General features: G+C 39.8%; 1 protein-coding gene across 15 annotated transcripts in view; it reads right to left on the reverse strand.

Moving 5' to 3' along the window:
• Positions 1 to 22,568, reverse strand: part of tenm2a (teneurin transmembrane protein 2a) — a 284,579-nt gene that overhangs the window by 177,487 nt on the left and 84,524 nt on the right. For 8 of the 15 annotated variants that reach the window (XM_081611635.1, XM_081611633.1, XM_081611626.1 and 5 more), the window contains exons 3-5: positions 14,654 to 14,698; positions 12,987 to 13,280; positions 1,705 to 1,755 (exon numbers count right to left, since the gene is read on the reverse strand). In XM_081611635.1, the coding sequence (XP_081467761.1) occupies positions 1,705 to 1,755; positions 12,987 to 13,280; positions 14,654 to 14,698 (390 nt within the window). The remainder of the gene's footprint in view (positions 1 to 1,704; positions 1,756 to 12,986; positions 13,281 to 14,653; positions 14,699 to 22,568) is intronic. The other 7 variants (XM_081611638.1, XM_081611632.1, XM_081611634.1 and 4 more) reach the window with 3 other exon arrangements.

Raw genomic sequence — 22,568 nt, forward strand, 5'->3', positions numbered from 1 at the left:
TTAATATCAGTAAATACCGGTGTCAGAAAATTTCCTTTTATAGATGTTTAAACCCATAGGTGCCAAATCAAGGATTTCTTTCTTTCTACTGCAGACACATTCCTTGTCACCATTGGACTGTAGATATAACTGCTAGAATAAATGAAACATTCCTTGCACTTAATAATGTTTTTCCTTTGCCATCATCCATATGTGTGTGCATATTTGAGAGAAACTACAGTGCATTGCTGTCCTTGTATCTGTCTGCTTACATAAACTCACAATTTTTTTTTATGGTCAATGTGCTTCAAGAAAGTAAATTAAATCACTCTGCGTGGGCTATCTCTGCCCAACCTTGCCTCATCTCTTTGCTAATACCTTCATCAATGCACAGATTCTTGCATTCGCCCTAAGGTCATGACCTAAACAATTTAAGCTAAAATGTACACAACAAAATGAAACTAGCCACCTCAACCCTTTAATGCAAAAGTACATCAGAATGTTGTTTCTTTTTTTGTATCTTTACTTCAAGTTTCACGTCACTTCTCTTCTGCTCTCATTTACTTGTACAATGTCCTGCTGATAAAAGCTGAAAGAAAAACTTCACATCAGAACATCAACACAAATTCAGGCTTCCAGAGACAAACGATTTCGAGTAAATACAGCCGACTTTCCGATAGAGAAAAAAGGGGGACGGGGAGGGGAATAACCACAGAAGTACCCTTTGGGAAATTTTCTCTGATCAAGTGCAAAGAGATTAACCAGTTGGACGTGTACTAATGAACAGGAGATCATAATGAAAGGAGCTTGTAAATGTAGCAGAGGCATGTGAACATGAAATGAAGCTTTTCCTGCCTGGGACCCGATGAAACACACCGACTAACGCACAGGAAACATTTATTTTATCGTTCCCCAGCAGACACCCCGACAACAGCAAACAGAAAACTCGATGGTTTGGGATCTTTTGCGAGTACGTCACAACAATTGCGTCTTGTGCAATCACACACGAGATAATGTCTGAATCAATCTGTTAAAGGTACACTATTAAGTCATTAGTGCAAAGGTCACTTTTATGTTAATGTTTCTGACATTTTAACACAAGCCTGTTAGAGAGACGCATTCGGCATTTCTACACAGTTAAACGGTATTTTAAGAGAAGCAAGATGTCTCCGTGGAAAACTTTTTACACTCACACATAACAATTAATACATTTTTGGCTTTTGATAATGTGTGTGAACTGTTATTTTTTTATCAGGGTAGTAAAAAACAATTTTCTTTTTATCAAGAATTTGTTGCCGATGTTTAAATAAATATCTCTAAAGGACATTATGCCTCAAATGTGTACTTGAAGGTCAAAACCTAATGACATTCATACCCGTAGTGAGTAAATGTAATTTTTTTTATATTAACTTTGGGTCTGATCAAAACAGACTGTCATAAAGGTACGTCAGTCATAACACACAGACCTGAGATTAACGGAAAGCAGTCAATGTCCAAAATGGCCTTCAAGTTTTAATAATAGTCAGCTACTAACTTTTACAATGGTTGCAATAAGTTTTTTTTTCTTCTTTTTTTTACTGACAGGAACAGACAAGATAAATAAATACTCACAGGGAAGTACATGAAAGGGACACACAACACAAAGAACAATCCCATACACATGGTAAACAGATCTAAAAAGGTTTGAGGAATCAAAAGGGGAATCTACAGTCAGATGCAACTTACTGATCACATAGTCTCCAAATGGATCCTCATTCTCTTCGTCATCAAGGTAAACTGAGAGAGAAGAGATGGCAGAGAAAAAAAAGAAAGAAAATAAGAAAAAGGATAGAAAATAAAACCAAAGAAAAAGCCTGGATTAGGCAACCAAAGCAAAAGTGAAATTAAAGAAAAATCAGACATGGAAAAATAAAAAGAATATGTGTGGGTTTAAAGAAATCAAATGAAGTTCTACCCTTGCATTGCCTATTCTTTTGTTCCTAATGATGTACCCTGCTTTCATGGAAGAGGAAAATTTTGATCACTGACTGGCGAATTGGTAATTTTCTCTCAGAGCTCTTTCATCCTCACCCTCTCTAGCAGGACTGAGGATGGTACGAGAAGCCATTAGAGCTCACTAAATTTTCCATTAAGGCAGATGCATAGGTGTCAACAGGCTACAAGCCAAATACTATGGGGAATTTTTTTTTCTTTTTACCCCATTCTGGCCTCTCTCTCTTCACCGATAATGCCATCACTCCGACCGGACAATCACACACGTTGTCCGTGTTCCCATCAATAATCTTTCCCTTCTCCATTTGTTAATCATTTAAGTTTTCTTTTTCTTTTCTGCTCTCCATCACCCCAGGCTCCCATCCTTTAATGTGAGTTAGCATCCATCTACAGTGATCAATAACCCAAGGCTTTTGTTAAATGCTGCTCTTATGCATCCGAGACTTAGTGTGCGCGTCCGCCCGAGAGTGTCTGTTGTTTTGGTGTCCGGCGTGCATTACCACACTTCTTTTCGACATCAGGCTCTATTTGATGTTGCTTTTACTCAGCCGGAGACGCTAAAGAGGGACAACGCGGTCTCTCCAGCCACGTCTTTTGTTTGCGTAAAATGCGAGAGCGTGTACAAGCGGCGCATTTTAGCATGTTGAATAGGCCGGCCGCTATCGATCCTCGAGCGCCGGCCATGTTTCAGGCTCTTGACATCAATCAAAGACACAGACGCATAGAGATTCCCACTGCGTGCGTTTTGTCACTTCTCTTTCCTTGTTCCAGCAGCTCTTAGTGGACGAAAAGTCCTTGAACCAGTGGGCGAAGAGTTGAAGGTGTTCACGCCACGCACACACACATTCATGCACGCCTCCTCGCTGGTGTGTATTTGTGAAAGCGAGCTGTCAGTGCTGCTCTCACACACCATTCATCACAAGCTACTAATTCTGTTAGACCATTGTGGAGCCTTTTGCACCCCACGTTGCTCTCTGAAAACTCAATCAGAGGCTAATGCCCCCAACCCCTCTCTGGCGCACACGCACGAGCTCTCACTCTCGGCTTCCGCCTCGCGCGCATGCTCACGGATGCCCCGGGGGGACAGCAGCGGTCTTGGGAGGCCACACCAGCTCGGCTCCGTAAGTGTTGCTTGTGTTTGATGGACAGGAGAAGCCTGACCTTAGTTACTGCTGCTGTGAGGTTCTGCAGCTCAGACCTAACCAGTAAAAGTCTAAAAGAAAACAATCTCATTTACCACTTATAAATTTTACAGTATGTAGCCTTATTAGATGAGGTAAAAATGATTAAGATTCATAAATCAATCGGTCCGACAGTTTCATTATCTGTTTAAAAAAAAGATTGTGACTTATTGACCTTCCCAAAGAGTGATCTTTATCAAATATAAAGAAAGAATATATACTCAGATAATAAAATATTCAAGCTATACAGGTTATCACCTGTGTTACTTGGACTAGACCTATGATCTGGCAAAGGCATTTTGGGAAGAGTTGAAGAGAATCAGTTCTTAAAGGTGGAAGGTCAAATTTGAGGCGTTCATGTCCAAAACTTTGACAGAATAATTGCAATTATTAGGGAACACAGAATGTTGTGTTCAAATTCTTAACAAAGTCACAATTAAATACAGTCTTAACCTCCTTGATTACACAATAATTGATTCTGTATCTCATTTTTTCGGGGCAACAAAAAAACTTGTTAGCCAAATTGAACGAGCTTTAATTTATAGTTGCTTCTTTTGTGGTATGCTAAAGAAGAAGAAATAGGACAGCGCGGGCACAGGGACTTTGCCACCTGTGGCAGCAGATTTGATTAGTTAATCAGAGGAATCGCTTTGCTGAACTCTGCTTTTATAAAGCGTAATAATTACAGTGCCAACTTCAAAAAAAAAAAAGAAAGAGAAAAATGACAGCCAACAAAAATCTCACTGCAGCTGTTTAGAAATTAAGAAACTTCTCTTTTTTTTCCCCATCCCCCTCCTTTCTTCAACACCACAAAAAGTCTTAACAGAAAAGCACCAATAAATGAATAAATAAATTAAAAAAATAAAATCAAATAAAAAATTGGATTGTGAAGCGGGCGTCGTGTGAAGGCGGGAAAACGGGCGCAATTGAGCATGCCCAGATAGGGGGGCAGGGAAAAGCCGGAAAGGCCACACTAAATTTAGCGCCACCTTTTCATTCTCTAATTATAAGATTAATGCATCCTGCCACGTAACGTCACATACTACGCTGTGATTTATTATCCGGCCGACCAGATGGAGAGATTGAGCCAAGTGAAGGAAATACGAGAGGGAGATGGTCTGAAAGCACCTAATCAGCATGCATGTGTAATTAGGCTGGGTCTTAGCTGCGCAGCGAGTCTGTGTGGAGCAAAACACAACACAACACTGAAGTTGAGTCGAATTCGTTCCGTTTCCCTCAAAAGGCTGCTGTTTAATTAGCAGAAAAACGCTGAGGCATATGGATGCCTCCCAAACACATGTGTAGAGGACTATATTGATCGTGGCCTTGACTTTGAGTTTAAATAAAAGTAAATAAAAAAAAAAAATCAGCATTAAAACTTGATCTCACTTCATCCATGCGTGTACTAATCATTCTTCCTCCAGGTCAGCACAGATTGGAAGTGGCCATCAGGCTCTGGCTGTGGGAAATTTACAAGCCCTCCAATATTCCTGCCCGCGTTTCCAGACGGGCATTTTACGAGGCAGCACACAGTTGTGACGGTAAATCTCTTCTTCTTCCGTGCCAAAATGAAATCACCCGATGCTGCTCTCCGTGGCCCGTATTTGTAAGTCTAAGTGAGCTTGTGTGTGTGCGTGTGTGTGTGTGTATGAGGATATTGCGTGCTTGCCGCTGCCAAGTCAACGCTCAAGTCTCTTTATTTTAATAGTGTCTGGAAGGGGCTGTAAAAGATTTTGTTCAATATTCAACAATAAAGCTGGATGTAAGGAAACTCTGAAATCCCTGCGCCGCACTTACAAAACTAATTTGATGACCTTAACATACTTAGTAGTAATTGGAATTTAGCAGTAAGTGAAAAAATAATAATAATAAAAAAAATAACAATAAAGAGAAATATAATCAAGAAGTTTAAGTACGGAGACTGAGGTAATGTATATAAATCTGCAGAATATATGCCTCAGTGAAGTACGTGTTCATATTAATTGATGTTATTTCTGCAAGTTTTGCCTCCTTTGAAACTTGTTGCGCGTGATGATATCTGTGACTGTTCTCACCGGGAGATTATTCAATAAAAATAACAAATGCTCCACAATCAAATATTTATAGAATGTAGTTTTTAAATTATTGATGCAAAGCAGCTCATTACCAAACTAACACTGAGGTTGAAAATATTGTGCTTGGGAAAAGAAAAAGGGAAAGTCTAATGAATGGATACTGAACACAAATACTGGGGTTTTGCTATGTTCTGATTTGCATTTTAAGAGAATAAAGGAAGGGAAAAGTAAATGTACTCAGTGTTTCTGCTCGTTCTGACTGACTGGTATGAAATGTGCTTAAATTACAGCAATATAATTGCACAAATGAAGCATATAGAGACATGCAGAATATAAAGTGTGTAATATAAAAAGCAAAGACTTTTAAGTAGAAAGTTTTACACACAGTAAGGAAACTCATCAGGTGAAACCAACCTGAATGTCACTCCCAGTCAGCAAACAGATTTCACTGTGTCACTATTACTTTAATAAAAACTAGGACCAGGAGTAGATGTGAGTGCAAATTGTGCACATAACAGAGTTGAGTATAGTTGGAACCATTTATATTCATGACCAATGACTCGTTCATTAATCTGGAAGAATTTTTGGACCAGTTTTCTTTTACAACAATGTTGAAGTTTTTGAAATTTTTATGCAATCACTAATGCAAAGCTCTAAACAAGACATGTTTTTTTTTATTCTCACTAAATAAAGTTCAAAGTTGGACTTAGTCATTGGAACAAGTTCAAATTATTTCCATCCACAGGTCGTTCTGTTATAGATTTCTTGTGTGCTCCACATGGATGATGTTCATTTTGTCCCTTTTTCCCATTTCGTACTTTTGGTAGAAAAACATTTTCCCCCCAGCACAAAAAGGAGCCGTCTGCAGCAAAGTTTCATACTCATCATGCCTCAATTCACACTCGCCTTGCAGAGGTTTTAAAATAGGTTTGACAATTTTAAGACAATTTTCTAAAACCAATCTGGTGCTCAAAATTTTGGTTATGACTCCAAAGTTTTGCTCGAGGCTATTTTGTTTGATCAAGGGTCCTAATAGTCCAAGTCCAACTAAGGTTTCAAACCATTGAGGGCAAAGTGTGCTTGAAGCTTCAGATGTTTTTCGATCACTCTGTCAAATTTCAACACTAATGATTGGAAAAAAAACATCTGTCAAATCAATGGCATCTAAGTTACCTCTAATCCTGCATCGCTTCAGGATAGTTATCTCAAACCTGCATCACTACTTTGATACGTTTTATATTTATCAACAGTTCTCTTGTAGTCATTTAACATTTAATTCAACCTTCATTAAAAAAAACTGCTAAATGACCTGGCAAGATAAATAAACTGGTATACAGCAATTAAACACAAGGTTACACATTGTGCTTTTAAAAAAATATATGAAATAGAGATAAGCTGGTGCTAAACGGCAGCTAATAAATATGAAACTATGGAGCGGTTTAAGTTTCTCCGGGTTTTGCTCATGAATGAGGGTGAAAAAATGGAGCGGGGTTATTGATAGGTTTTGATTGGTTCTGCATCTGCACCAATCAAAGTCAATTACAAACCATGTACTCTGTGTGCTGTACTTTGTATGCTTAATTTGATTGTTTTTTTTTTGCTAAATGTGATAGTGTGCATCACATCCAAGCTGTCCTGCTCTAGTCTTGTCTGTCCAAATTACGTTTTTTTCTTGTTGTTTGTTCAGATGCAACTTAAGCCGTGTTGCCATTTCCCCTCGCTACACACAAGAATTTTCCTTTTGCCAATCCTTTCAGACAAGCCATGCTTGTTCTGTCTTTTTCTTTTGTTTTTATTTGTTCCTCCATACACTTTAACATTTAATATACTACCTGAAGCTTGTAGACTCCGAGGCGAAGCTCTTAGGATTTTTACTGTTTCTCTCAGCATTGCACACCAGCCTGACATTGGGGTTAACCTTGTTGGAGCGTCCACTCCCGAGAATGCTGGTAACTGTTTATAACATGTTCCACTTGTAAATAATGTCTCTCGATTGGAAAATAATGAACTCCATCTTGTTAGGACATCATCCCATAATCTTTAACAGACTGGTGAGCTAATACAATCACTTATCTAAGATTACTCCAGATGTCTTTCCTCCTTTACTCTGGGTCGACATAGACCTTAGAGCTCCACGTTATCCAAGGGTCTAAACTTCTCTTTTCATTGAGGTAATCACACATATAGATGGTTAGTTATGAAAATACGCTTGATGGATATCACTCCATTTTGGGAATTTTGACACACTGTTGCTGGAATTTGGCATTTACCCAATCTAGAGACGTAAAACCAAAGAGCATGTTGAGGAAAAGTGGAGACTATTGCCAGCAAACTGCTGGGCATCCGTTTGGATAACACATCTCTAATCAGAAACCTCTTAACAAGGTGAAAAGTATTCTTGCTGATCAGAGGCATCACTAGTTGTCACAACTTTTTTAACTGCTACCATCAAACAGAAAAAAAGCAATCCTTTGTACTGAAAGCAATTAGTTTCTTCAACACATTGAAGCAATAGGTTTTTTGTTTTTTTTGGCGAGGTGGTCGTCTTTCATGGTCAGCTGGTGTGAAGTCGTAGGATTTTTAGGTTCCCTTTGTGACACTATGTTTTAATTAATTATGTATGTATTGTATTTTACATAAGTTAGATAATCATGGCGAATGTTTCAGCTGCATGCAGATGAGCCATGACTTGTTGAGTCCATCTAAATAATCGTCTGCGGTTAGGTGTATTCTGGTCGAGACTGTGGGTCTTACTTTTTTCAGTTTTTGTTTTGCTCGTTTGTTTATAAGTCTGTAAATTGCACGTGTCGTGAAATCACTCCAAATTGTATCTATTGAAGACAAAAATGTACTGCATTCTATCCTAAATTAGTGAGAAAGGGAAAACCCATTGGTTTTAATTCTGGACTATTTTTCTTCTGAATTAAGTATCTTCTGAAGACGATTGGTTGCAGAGAGGGTGAAAGGCGCCCATTTTAAATGACATGTAGATATCTAAAAGTACTTTTTTAATGCTTTCCTTTTTATTGAAAATTGTTTAAAATCCCCATTCAAACTCACAATTATTGACTGCTTTATGTAGGTCCACCACATGAAGTTCTTACAAAATGCTTCGTCACTGAATACTTTTCAGTAGCACTCTGGGGGGAATAAAAAGCCTGCTTAGTCACTGATAAAACCATGCAACACATGCTGAGCTTGAACTCAAAAACCCACAGAAAAATATACATGCGTCTCTGTTGACGGCACTCTACATCAATAATGTGACTTCAAGTTAAAAAAGGTGTTTATGTGGTGCTAAATGTGTTGAGACTAGCAAAGATGCCGGCCATGTATTGCAGGGATCACACTTTTTAAATCTGTTATTGACCCAGGTTGTGTTTTGTTTGTTTCCCAGGCTTTTCATGTCTTTCGAACAGCTAAAAATAGCTCATGTAGTTGGGAATGATATTTCTCCTTTTGGTGTGCTCTTCATTTGTTAACATCGTGACCTAAACTGTTTTAGCATCCAATCAAAAAGAAAAAAAAAATGAATGAGTCAGAGGAAATGTTGGCACAAACATTCTCTCCAGCCCACACTTCTTAGCGAACACGCTTCTAATTAGAGCGCCACGTTTTTTAGGGGGGGGGGGGGGGGGGGTTATGTTTCGGTTGTGAACTCGACACAGGTGTGTGTTCATCCACATGTATGCTTGTGCCCTTAAGGGGAGCCCCGTACTCTTAAACCAACACCTGTCAGTCCTCAATGACAAGAGCATAACAAGAGATTGTGAGAGGCACAGTGTGAACGAAGACAAGAAAGAAGAGGAAGCTTGAAATTACGAAGAAGGGAGATGAAAGAAGGGTGAGATGGCAGGGAGGAGGAGAAGCACGGGAAGGTGAGACTTCTGAAGATTGCTGCAGACGCCACGAGATGAGAGAGGTGCAACATGACGTTCGGTGTTTAGGCCCGTCATCGTCTTTTTGATTTGCCATCGTGCGCTTATGATGTGTTCCTCTGTCTGCTGCTATTATTAGACCCTCAGATCATTGTGTTGATATTTTGACATCGGGGCTCGAGTTGCACCTGTTTCGCACTCCTTCACATGTGAAGAGTTCGGGGCTCACACACCGTTTCCCTTCTCAAGACAGACAAAAGAAGAACAGGCAGACGGAGAGTGACAGCCTCGGTACAATTTTAAAAATGATTTTTGTTTTTTACACACAAACACTCGGAACCAGAATGCGCGCTCCGGTCACGCGCTCTCCGCCTCGGCTCGGATGGGAGTGGAACCTTTTTCTGTGTGGCATCCTTGTTTTTTTATTCAGAGGAAGATTTAAGGGCAAAAATGTGAGATTTCCTTATTCCGAGTGACAACTGTTTATGAATTAAGTTGATCAGACAGAACACACAGGCTTTTTTTTCTTTTTTTTTTTATCAAGCTGTTGCACCTTCCTCTGATCTCCCCATGCTGCCAGACACGCAAACGGAGGGGTCTGATGTAAATGTGTCGTCTTTGAAGCCTTGAAATGAGCTTTAGCATGTGAGTTGTTGGTTTCTCTTAAAAGTTCTATAGAAACCTTTGAAGTCCGGAGTTGCATTTTATTGGTTTTGACACATGCTCTCATAATTGTCTATCTATCCCACATCTGTGCTCACTAAGCATGGCCAGTATCAGATTGTCAAGGCATGAAAACCTTGGGTAAAAACCAATATTTTAGATTAAACTTTCAATCTAAAGTGTAAAATATGATTGAAATGCCTTTCTTTATAATAATAATATTCTTAATATTGTTAATATTTGCTATAGAAAACATGTAAAGTAACATTTATTATGATTTCAATACAGCAAAACAAAGATATTAATATTAAAATGTAATATGAATGTAATATACGTAAGAAGAGCAGCAGCACAGAGCTCCATGGTAACTCGGGAGGAGCACAGAGAAACCCAGCTCAGGTAGAAAAATCTAACAGCATCTAATTTGATCCACAAATCTGATGAAGTTGTAGTGGGGGAGTCTGTTTTTCAGCTAGCTAACAAATAGTGTGAAGAAACAGAATGGAGAGACACCGAGTTTCTTCACTCTGTGTTCCACACGGACAAAGGAAAGTCTAGCCTCTGCTCTTTGATGTTTCACTTTAAAAGGGACTTTATAAAATAGGAACACTACAGAAGAACAGAAATATCCTTTATTGTCCCACAGTGAGGAAATACTTGAGAAATTCCTGACAGAACATTGTCAAACTCTCAAAACTATAATACTGCTAACCAGACAATGCTGACGTAGTTCTAAGTTGATGTGCCTACATTTGTCTTCTTACCAAAGGCAGTTTTAAAACAGAATACTTAAGAGATGAGTTGCTCTACTATATTTTATAAAGAAAATGGCTGCCTTAAGTTTAAGCGATTAGAATTATTCCCAACCTCACAGATGAATGTTTCTGGTAAACAAGAGGAAAGTGTTTGTGCTTGTTTTCCCCTCACCTGACCAGCATTGTGCAGCAACATGTTAGGGTCCCACAAAGCCAGAGAAAACTCCAGCCACTTTTTTTAGGTTTGAAGTGACTTTAAGCCACATGAACGATGTGACAGAAAATGTTTGCTGTTTTGAGAAAATTGTTAAGCCTTCATACCAATACGTGGCCTATAGCCATTGATGGAAGGGGGTGACTGGATGGTTGTGGGGAGTTTTATCTTTCCAGTAAATAACAAGAGGAAGAGCAGACCCTGAAAACTTTGTCAATACGTCACAGAGCCAACACAGAAGGATGCAAGTCAGCCAGGAACGCCGCAGTCCAAGGGGTCAGGTACGTTTCTTGGGGGGAAACGAGTTCATTCCCAGTTAAACAAGCAAATGCCTCACAGGAATCTCCCGACCAGTTCTCCCAGTCATCAGTATAGATGCATCCAACCGACAAACAAAAAGGTTTGGCTTTGGCAGGAGCACAAATTCTCCACAAATAACCGCATTTGACAAAGTTTATTTATGGAAACCAGAAGATGAAAAGAGCGCTTTTGATCTCCTCGCTGTGACATCATACTACAGGCGAGCGATTATCACAATGCGGAGCTGGATTAAGCTGCTAATTTTACAAGGTCTGCAAATGTCGGCGACAGAGTGGCGTTGTCGTGGCCCTGAGACAAAGAAAAGCGGCGCAGCGTCTGCAGCTGATATCTGCAGCAACGAGATTAGTCTGGTAATTAACCACAAAGCAATTATCGGTTGGTTGGATGAGAGGCGCGTCTCTTGGAAGGTGTTTCTTGACGTGTTTAATAGGTGTTGAGTAGTTTGATCAGTCAACAGAAGTTGTTTCTGAGGCCCGCCGTCCAACGGCGGCTGATCCAAAGCTGATGCATGCGCCAGCTGAGAAGTCAATTAATTAGACTGTTGCTCTTCCTTTCATCCACTTTTCATTAACCTCCATTGACACGTCGGCGGAGCTGGTGCACAGGTTTACGACTGCGTCGGGATTAACGAGGAAGTGGGAAGCCGGCAATAAACAAAGTTGCCAGAGGAAGGAGATTTCCCTGGATACCTCACACTTTCAGGCTACATCTGCAGTTACTCATATCCATGTTAAGAGAAAAACAAAACTTTCAGCACTATGTCAACCAGTAAAACATGATTATTGATGTACAATGCCTTGCTACATATAAATATATACGCCCTGAACTGTTCCGTATTTCCTTTCCATTACCGTCGCAAATCACAACGCGTTATTACTGAGATTAAATACGGCCGACATAAAGTGTATATTTTTAAAATGGAAGGAGATGGATTTCTATTAAAAACAGAAACATGAAAAGTTTGGAAAGCTCTGAAACGTCTCGATAAAAATCTCGCGCAATCAAATGAAATAGTGAAACAGTGTCCACCTACGGACAATTCAGTCTCCTCATAAATACAGCTGATCTGTGAACAAACATTTGTGAACAGACGGTGACAGGAATACAATAGGACAGATCAGACACGTCCAGAATAGGATCCAGACATAGATATGCAGCATTAGACTGGAGAATGGGACGGAGGTTCCTTTTGCATTGGAACAATGATTGAAACATGAAGTCAGAGCTATGATGTAATGTTTTAGATGAAGGTGTCCACACCAAACCTAATTATGACCTGAGGTATGATGGAAATCATTTTGAAAACCAATTTTATTGTTCTTTACCTTCACAATTATGTGTTATTTTGTGTTTCAGCCAGCTAACACAACTTCAAATACCAATTAAATGCATAGAAATTTGAGGTTGTAACATGAGAAAATATGAAAACTGTCAATGAAGATGAACACTTTTGCAAGGCAGATGCTGCTAAGAACAGCAATCCAAGTCAAACACAGTGGATGAAATGGCAATGCTTGAGTGCCGTTCTGCATTTTTTACCATCACAAGATGAAACAATAGGTACTGGAATGAAGGAACGAAAAGCTCTGTCAGTGCAAACCTTTTATGAAATCACCAAAAGACATCGAGATCTGTTACGCTCCATTATTTCAATATCCGAAAAGAGTGAAACATTTATGTTGGGAAATCAGAGAAGAGGAGATTTAAGAAATGGTGCACTTTGAGTATTGTGTGTGAGTGCTATTGATCAAAAAAAAAAAAAAACTGAAAAAAAAAGGATGTCTCTCTTGGGGAATTCGAAGTAATCATGAACAGATTCAAACAATCAATATAAAGGTTTTCTGTTGTCCTCTCAACACAGCGTACTTCTTTTCTTACACATATAGCATCTCAACAATGCTTCAGCTTATACTTTCTTTTTTTTTTTGGTTTTATTTTTTTTTTCCTACCTGACTCGTCATCAGACTTGTTGTCATTCTCGGAGTCAGTGAGGGTGAGGGCCGAGTTCTCACGGCTGGACACGCCCGAGCTGCGGCGAGATTTCACACCTGCGCGCCCGGCCCACAGCTGAATGGCTCGCTCTGGAGACAAAGGCCCCTCTGGGTCCGAGTCCGCGTCTGAGCCGGCGCTGAGGGAGTAGCCCCTCTGGAGGAGGCCCAGGTCAGGACAGTAGGGAACAGCAGCGGGATGCGGCGGGGGAGTTTGCTCACAAACTCCCAACTCAGCGAGGGTGAAGTTACCCCCTGCCAGTGAGAGGAGAAAATGGTGTGAGGAAGAAAAAAAAAAAAAGAGACTGAAATGCAAAGAACAACACAACGTAAATGTCATAAAAAAAACAAACTACTGCACGAGCAAGTATTCGTGAAAAGTGAATACACACACGCCAGATCTACAAAACAAACCCCACAATCACACGCAGAGAAGCACACTAATTATGAAACTACGGAGGCGGAGGATGAAAATTGGGCTTTGTTGTGGCAGGCAGGAGGGGGAGAGATGACGCAGCATGAATCAGGCACAAAATTCAAGCTAGCTGCTGGAAGAAATGTGTACTGGCCTGCAGGCCTGTTAGGGCTGGCTTTGAAAACCTGCTTCCCTCGCTTTCCTGATCCACACTGGCTTTTATGAGCTGTTGATGCGAGATCAAAGAGCTGCTCACTTGAGTCCTCTTGGACTGTAGTGGAGCTGCTTTAGTTGCCTTCTGGGTTTGATCATCTCCCCACCTAGTTGCCATCACACGCAAAGGACCCCGGGGCTCACAGTCCGCTGCGGCGCTAGTCCCCAGGAGCCCATCGCTCTCTTCCCCCCACCCCCAAGACAAACTGGCTTGTCACATCCAAAATAAATATATAAAATTATCCAAATTAAAGCACATCAAAGTAGATCAATAAACAGCACTGGAGCCCAATTAAATCCAAGCTGAGGAAAAAGCAATTAAGAAAAAAGGCCTGCTCAACCAATTTATTCTCCATACTAATTAAAAGAGTATTGTGGATGCAATCGCACACCATCAGCTGTCGGGGTAAAAGGATCAGGGGAAAAGCAGTTGTGATTGACTTCATTAGCAGTTTGCGAGGGAAAGCAAAGGAAGAGGCGAATGAAGAGAGGTTGCCATTGTGGAGGCGCACCGTGCGATTCCGAGCACCGGGGATCGCACAGCTGCGCGGCTCGGTTCGACTGCGACTCGTCAGGCGTACGGACGCAATCACCGAACGAGACGCATCAGAGAGATGAATATCGTCTCCTGGATCCTCACTGTTCCTTCTTTGTACTGAGACTCCTGCGTTGCGCTGAAAAGGAAACTTAGCCAGGGAACTGGTGAAAGGCCCTTTACTTCTACTCAGGCAAACAGATGGACCAGACTAGAGAGCAGAGACGAGTGAATAGCTCCACAGGTGGAGATAGTTAATGCGCTGCAGCTTGCCAAGATTCAAAATAGCTACAGTGCAAGAACGTCCAAGCATCGCAAGACATGAGGAAATATTACAATATTCTCTTTTTCTTTGCTTCTTTGTTGTCTGTTCCTCCCACTTATCACCAGTGATAACAAAAGGAGACTTCTTCACTACATGGTAAATAAGGACACTACACTATGGTGTCTAACTACAGCCCATACCTGACATAAGATATCGAAGAAGAACAGGGGAGAACTCCAGGATGCCTGAGAGAGTAGAAGAAATGAGTAGTTTAAAATCAGTTGACAACGTATTGTGAACCAAAGCACCCCACCTTCACAGCTGGGATGCGTTTGTTGACTGGAACAACAAACGCATTTAGACGGTCTGAAACGTAAAAATGTTTTTCTTTTTCTCCCCGTCAATGAATGTGTCAAATCTAAGCAGGATAGGGTTATGCTGACGCCAACACTCTTCAGTGTGGAAGTCTTTCCGGAGGGAATAGGACTTGAAGTGAGCTTTTCACTGTCAGTAAGGTGTTTAACAAAGGAAGAGCTGTAAGAAACTTAATACTTTTCTACAAAGATTGTTCGGCGAGGTTCTCTGCTGTAACAGAGCCTCCGCAGCAGACGCCAGCAGGTTCTTTTCTTTGCTGTGTTGTACTTTCTGGGCCTTTGGTTGGTTTGGAAATAATTTTTTGAGGTACAAAACAGAGTCACTTGCCACAAGACATCCATATGTGTGTCCTTCACGGTGATGTGTCAACTTCACAAGATACAAGGATGACTATTACATCAAAGCTGCTGTTTTATCCTTTTGAGCATTCAACCTATTCCCATAATGGAAAGTGCTGAATGTTGAAATGTTATAAGCTTGACTTAACTGTAATCTTACAGTTAATTTGACAGTCTGATCCTTACAGTGACTAAGCTAAGCTAATCAGGCTGATTGCCCATATAAGATGTTTATTACATATAAATGTAAACTAATCAATTTGTAATAAATAAAATAATGCATTTTCTTTGTTAGCCCCTTCAAAGACATCAAGGAGACTTCACAAGAACAATACAATGCAAGAATACATAAAAAATGAAAAGATGTAGAACAAAATAATACATAAAAAACAAGAGATCACAATGAAAAGGTTAACTTGAACAGATGTGTTTTGATTTATGCTTTGTTTTTGCTTTAAACCTGTTTTTTCCCCCTTTACAGCAACCATAACTCTGGTTCTCATTTAGATTTTAAATTATTGTTAATTGTAATAAAGCTGTAACATTATTTTGAACGCTGTTATTTATTGTGAAGAGAAGAGAAACTGAGTTTGGCTACAATTTGTATACATTTCTGAATTTTGAGACAAGACAATATTCCTACTCAATAAGCAGGTTAAAACTTTACACAAACTTGAAATCAGAACAACCGACCCCAGACCTTTGATTGGTGTTCCCCTGGTTTTCCTAAAGACAGTCCCATCCAGCCCCGTCTACGACTGAACCACAGCCACAGACAGTTCAAACAAATGCTAAGTAGTCCCATGAAGACATTTTCTTCCCGTTTGCGTATGCTAGTACTGTTTGATTGTAGCATTACGTCCCACAGGAATCTATTCTGTAGAATTAACATTGCAGTGATTGCGCATGTAAAATCCCATCCCTCCTTATCAGCATCTGCAGTAGATGTAGCCCAACATCCCATGTACTCAAAGAAAGATGGATTTGTGTGAGAACTTGGAGTAGGCACAAAAATCTATCTTAGTTATCCTACAAATAGAAAACCAATTGAGTGTTTGTTACCCGATATTATGACAGATGTGGAGCGAGAAAAGTAAGGCTTTGCATTCTAATCAGTCACACACGTGCCTAAATGTTTGTCTTTTGAATCCTGGGAGCTCTTTAGTTGCTATTTAGGCAACATATTGTACATTGTGTTAGAATTGTTCTTATTTCCCTTAACATTTGACCTTTGAGCTTTTTTTCACAGCTTTTTACCATCAAGTTTAAAACTGCTGGACCTCTGCATGATGAAGGGGACACGACACAGTTGAGAGCAAAGTGACATTGGGACTACATCTCAGTCCAACGCTCCTAAGAACGGTTTAAAACGGCATAATGGAGGAGGATTGTTGTGATGATGTAATCAAATCAGAGTAGCAGTTTAAGAGACAAACAGCAATTTCAAAGTGTCAAATTGTGAAATCAAATTTCTCTTAGGTTATGTTTGATACAGCATTTTCACAACAACTGAATGTAACACAGTTACTTAATTGTGCTATAATATTGCACTATGTGCCTGGAAAATTCATAATACCGCTCTGAAAGGCATAAACATCTGCTGTGTGGTCACAAATGATTCATAGTGTCCAGACAGTTTAGATGTGCAAGGCCTCGCCCACTTACAAAGGCTTGTTTTAGTTGAGTCCTGATACATCGGTTTCCCTCGTCACTTTCTCAATAAAATGCCAGGCAATCTCACAATCTAATAGGAGTAAAAGTGCTTAATAATGATTAACTTGAACACACCCCCGATGAGTAAATTAAAATCCTCAGGTCATATGAGCAAGCACGTCGGCGGAAAAGATAAAAAATCTGACCTTTCACAGAAGGTAAGTTATCATAATTAATGTCATATTTTTTTAATTTAGTAATTGCTGATTCTAAGATAAAGGAATATCTTTCACATTTGTTCTGCTTGAACCTCCCTAAATATTTCTTAATCTCTGAGAAACAATTAGGAGGGCAGGCGGATTTAAGGTAGCATACTTAAAAATATGTTGGAAATCTATCTGGAGAAGGTTTTCCCGGGTGGCTCAATTGGTAGAGAACATGCAGCATCTGCACAGGCTGTAGTAAACGACTCAGTTGTCCTGGGTTCGATTCCCGATCTTGGACCATTTGCTGCATGTCTTCCCCTTCTCCATCCACCCCATTTCCTGTCTCTCTACTGTTCAATATAAGCCACTAGTGCCAAAAATCTATCTAAAAGATGTCGCTGGATTGTTGCCAAATTGAAAAACAAAAAAAAGGAGAGAGAAATGTACAAAACTTAAAGAGACAAAATGTAAAAAGAAATGTGGTAATGTCAAGGAATATTAGTTTAAACACTGGAAAATAAAAAGACAGCAACCTGACAGAAATTTATTGAGTCATGAACTAATTATCAGTGTGCGCTGAAATGAGAACAGAGATGTGTGAGGATAGTAATTAGTACAATCATTCAATTTAAATTGAGAAAAGGTTTTATTAAATGAAATAAAACTATGAAAATGTTCAGCACTGAGTAACAGAACCAGGAAATGGGTTGTAGCTTTGAATGAAACAGAAAACTGTCCCAAAATGGCAAAATTAGGGTTTTAAAAAATATTTATGTACTGTATGACATTATGTGTGGTAGGATGACTTTTTTGTAAATATACAAAATATGCATTTGTATTTCTGCATGAAAAGACAAACTACTCACAATAATAAAAGATAAAAACAGTGACGTGAAACAGTCGTGCAACACCGGCAGAAATTATATTTAAAAGCTTTGCCATTAGACGTTTAAGTCATCTGTGCAACATAACTTAACCATGAGGAATTCCAACTTGAATACAAACTAACAAAGCAAATAAAAAAAACTGCCGAATGACGGGAACAGCCAGACTCGACAAACAATTAGGTGTGAATTAAAATAGGTAGCCTTCACTGTGCTAAGAATACACTCTTGGTTCGCAGGTGAGGTATGATTTATAGTAAAGAAAAGCCGTGTTAGTTTGAAAACAGCAGGAGTTTAGCTTGTGCCTGATTGCAAAGAGTCGGTTCTGCTGTTAGCCTAGTTCCTAATTTGCTCGTGATTATTCTTAAAAGATGGTGGCCAGTTGTGAGGGCTCTTCAAGCAATTAGGCACTAAAGGTCCTCTGTGGAGCTAAGGGTAACACTACTAGTTAAAAAAAAAAACTCTTAAGACTTGTGTATAAATGAATAAAATAATCAACAGGAGTCTTTGATTTATTATGCAACTTATGCATGATTCAATCTTTCTTGTGAAAATGATCTGCCTGTAGCGGTTTTGTGGCCGATTCAAAAATATGTATCAATCAAACTCTTGTGTAAAGTCTCCAGGGAGAGTACAGCACACCCTTGGTATTCTGCATTCTTGTTAGCAAACCCAGATGAGAGCAAATTTTCCCACACTAGAAATATTTTTTGTTTGTTAGATTTGTAGCAAGTGGATGCTTAAACGGCAACAGTATATTTCTAACAATTAGCTAGCACTAATTAGCGTCTCGTAGTGACTCTAAAAATGGTAACACGGGGCTATATGATAGCAGACTTATTATTGCTAGACGGAAGACAATTGTGGAATGAAAAATGTAAACACTCACAGAGAGAGAGAGCCACTCAGCAGCACATCTGGGGCTGCTGTGTATAAGCCTGTATTTGGCGACCATTTTCTGGATAGCAGCCGATGAATCCCGGGAAAGATGGAACCATCGATGAACCAAAAAGGCATAAAATGTCCGCCTGAATATTTTTGCTTATTTTAATTGTACGCACTTTTTTAAATGTCCTGAGTAAATGTATTTGTCCATTTATCCATAACAACTCAAACTTTCAATATATAGTAAGTTATTTTTACCGTCTATTAAAAAAGTGCCTCTCAGATTAATTTCACTTCCTGCTGCGGTCGGGTGAAATTACCATAATAACCCGATAGTGGCTAGAAAGTGCAACGTCTCCCCTTTCAGAAACCGTTGGAATTTTCCAAGTAGCACAAAGTGTGGCGGAGTTACGGTACTGCGCGTTTGGCTTCATAGCCGGTGTTCTCTGTTTAGGACAGCGGTCCCCAAACTTTTTCCTGTGAGGGCCACATAACTTTTCCCTTCTCTGGTGGAGGGCCGGAGTCAGTTTGTAACCGAAAAAGTGTTACACGTTTATCACCTGCTCTGCCGGAAATTGTTGTTTCTTGATTGATTTTTACCCAGAAAGCACATGGGCAAAAACCATTAGTGAAACGGTCACTGGGACTGACTAGTATATTCCATTGAGTTAAAGTAACTTCAATATATGAACAGTAGCGCAAAAAGTGGGTATGAGGGTACGCAACGCAACCAGAGGGGTCGCCAAATCCCTGTCTGGAGGGGGCTGCGCGCCGATGATGCTTTCCCATAAACCTCAGCGGGCCCAAAGCCTCGCGGGGGCATAGAGGGGAGCGAGTGAGCGTCGCTCCCTCACCTCTTTACCGTCAATTTTTTTTCATTCACTAAACACAAAGAAAGCAAAGCAATAATACTTACACCAGCAGACACTCCCTTGTTCTTATTGATCCTACGACGGTTGAGCTGAAAATGCAGTCGCGCACAAGCTTTAATCCAAGCAAGGCATTCCGTTTCAGATTTTGGAAATCTGTGAATTTTAGTTCCACAAACACAATCAGGCATCTGTCAGGATCTGACATTGCCTGTACAGATACCCCACTGACAGTGGAGAACCATTCTTTTTCGAGTCCTGACGCAAAAACTTTCTGTCGGTCTGCTAGTCAACAATGTACATTAGCTTGTGTTTGTGAGACGGTAGCGCACATGATAGCTGCGCTGTGACGTAAAATGGGCATTAGCCAATGAAACGCAGCCCCTGTGGTGAGGTCCATTGTTCAGGGGGCCGGATCTGGCCCGCGGGCTGTAGTTTGGGGACCACTGGTTTAGGACTTAAAAGTTAACTGTTAAAAGAAAATCACCTAAACAAAAACATTGCACAGTTTTACTTAATAAAATAAATCATTTAAAAGGCACATTTTTAAACAAGTGTTCTTTGAATTACGTAAAATTTTAATAAGTGGTCAGCAGCATTCACACACGTGACAAAATTATAAAAACAGAAGAAATCCGTAAGAGGGCTAATACTTTCCCACGACTGGTTTTTCTAAACACCTGTTTACGATCGGTGGAAACAAGCTTTGAAACTTTGGAATAAAATATGTAGAACAACAAAAACAGAATATTGTCATGATCCGTGTTTCTGTGTGTTTAATTTTGAGTTTTTTCTGTGTGGTCCTGTTCCCTGTGAGTCTCTGTCTCTGCGTTGATTGTTTCCCAGGTGTGTCTCGTTCCCTTGATTACCTCTGTGTGTATTTAGCCCCACCTGTTGTCTGTGTTCTTCGTTGGATCCTTGTCGTGCATCGTATGTTCCTCATGTTGTTCCCCGTTGTTCTTTGGATTCCTTCATTAAATTCATCATTTTCATCTACATCCTGGGTCTGCCTGCGTCCTCGTTTCACCACCACCAAACCACTTTATGACAAATATAGTTTCATTTGTCATTGTGGCTCAGTAACACAAACAGAATGCTAAGAAAAAACAGCTCAGAAAAAACCCTTTGCAATAACACAGCATAGTTTCCGTTGAAAAAATATGACTCTTTGCATTATGTAACATAAACATTCTACTTTCCTTCCTCATAATGAAAAAGAATAAGCAATAGCAATGCTACAATGTAAGCAATTGTACGAGTGTTTGTAATCTGATAGCCAATCAGAAAAATAGGTCATGTTTCAGAGAAATATTTAATATGCAGAGATCTCAATCTTTAATGTTTCTGTACGTGGAGGAGACACACTGGTAGTTATGAGTCTTGTATTTATGTTTATTTACCTCTGGAGGACATGCATACAGACACATTTTTTGCTTATCTCCCCAGTACTAATGTTTCCGTCTTCTGCACCTGAGACGCATCATCATTCGGAGTATTCATGCATCACATGCTTATCTCAGAGAAATAAGCGACGCTACGGGGGGGGAAGAAGCATCCTATTGGAACCGTACACCTATGCAGCAGGATGTGTGGGTATAGCCGTGGCTGATAGCCATTAAACCAAATGTCCTTCCCTGGATAAAAATTCATTATGTACATGTGTGGGAGTGAACATGCGCAACGTTGTGGCATGTGTGTACGAGTACAACCGCTCGCGAGTAGACAGCTTTGAGGGATAGAGGGGCCTATCATTAAAAAATCATTTGTGCTTGTTAGCAGTTTGACAGGAAAAGTATAGGCAGCAGGACTCTGCATTATGCTGGTTGACTTTTTCTCACCCCACTGAGTAATTCTGTAGAGGATGTAAAGCGAGCAGAACTTGTGGATTTCATTGCCTGCAATTATGTTGCTTTTTCCAGATCCAATAGCTTATAGTCAAGGCCACCCTCGGACATGTCATTTTGAGCATTCATGGGAGTGCTTGCTCAGAACAAGTTCTGATTTGAACTTAAGTGCCGAAACTAGTGAACTGATTTGCACCTTGGTGGAGCATGCATCACAATCAGGAAGCAAATGCTACTGTGCACAGTGGGTTTTCCAGCAAAACCCTGAAATAACCAAAATTACCGCTAATAACAGTAAAAGCCTTATTTTCTTTGTCCCGGCAAAAGGCAATGCTGAAATTCATTCCTAATAGCTGTCAAAATGCTGCATTTTTTTCCCTTAATATTTTCCATTTTCATTTGCTTCCAATTCAAAATTAATCTGCACTGTACTTTTGTATTCCCAATATAGAGGAACTTTTCATTTGTGTTGTCTTTTATGTGCCATGAAAGTCATGAAATAGACATATATATTCCTTTCCATAATAGGGAGATTCAACGAAGAAGTGTTTTCACTCACGAGAGAAAGGAAGCAACCAGGAAGCAGGGAAACGATTTGGGGAGCAGCTGAAGTTTTGAAACTCAACTTCTTTTAGTTTGTGTTTAAAGTATTCACGCCCCTCGAACCGTCTGAACTCATGGATTTTTTGTGATAAGACAAAGAAAAAGTAGCAATTAATTCTCATGTGTTATTGCTAATTTATATTTGGAGTAATCTTTTAATCTCACTAACATGTTGACACAGACAAACTGTAGCACTTTGTGAAACTCTTTGGAGTGGACACATGCAATGAGTTGGTTAAAATTTAAAGTAAAAGCTTTTCCTTTAATTATTCAAATGGGTAGGGATAATCTTCAGCAAAAACTGCATTGTCTGAGATATGTTTTCCTAAATGGTGCCCCTTTTATATTCTACAGTTATGCGTTTTTACATTCTACATTAAACTTAATTGACTAAAAATTTTTATTCCTCCATTTGCCTTGTCTATGAATAGTTTTGGGCTCAACTATAGCTTGGAATA

Source organism: Poecilia reticulata, chromosome 10 (assembly GCF_904066995.2).
Source record: "Poecilia reticulata chromosome 10, P_reticulata-male-v2, whole genome shotgun sequence".
Lineage (NCBI taxonomy): Eukaryota > Metazoa > Chordata > Actinopteri > Cyprinodontiformes > Poeciliidae > Poecilia > Poecilia reticulata.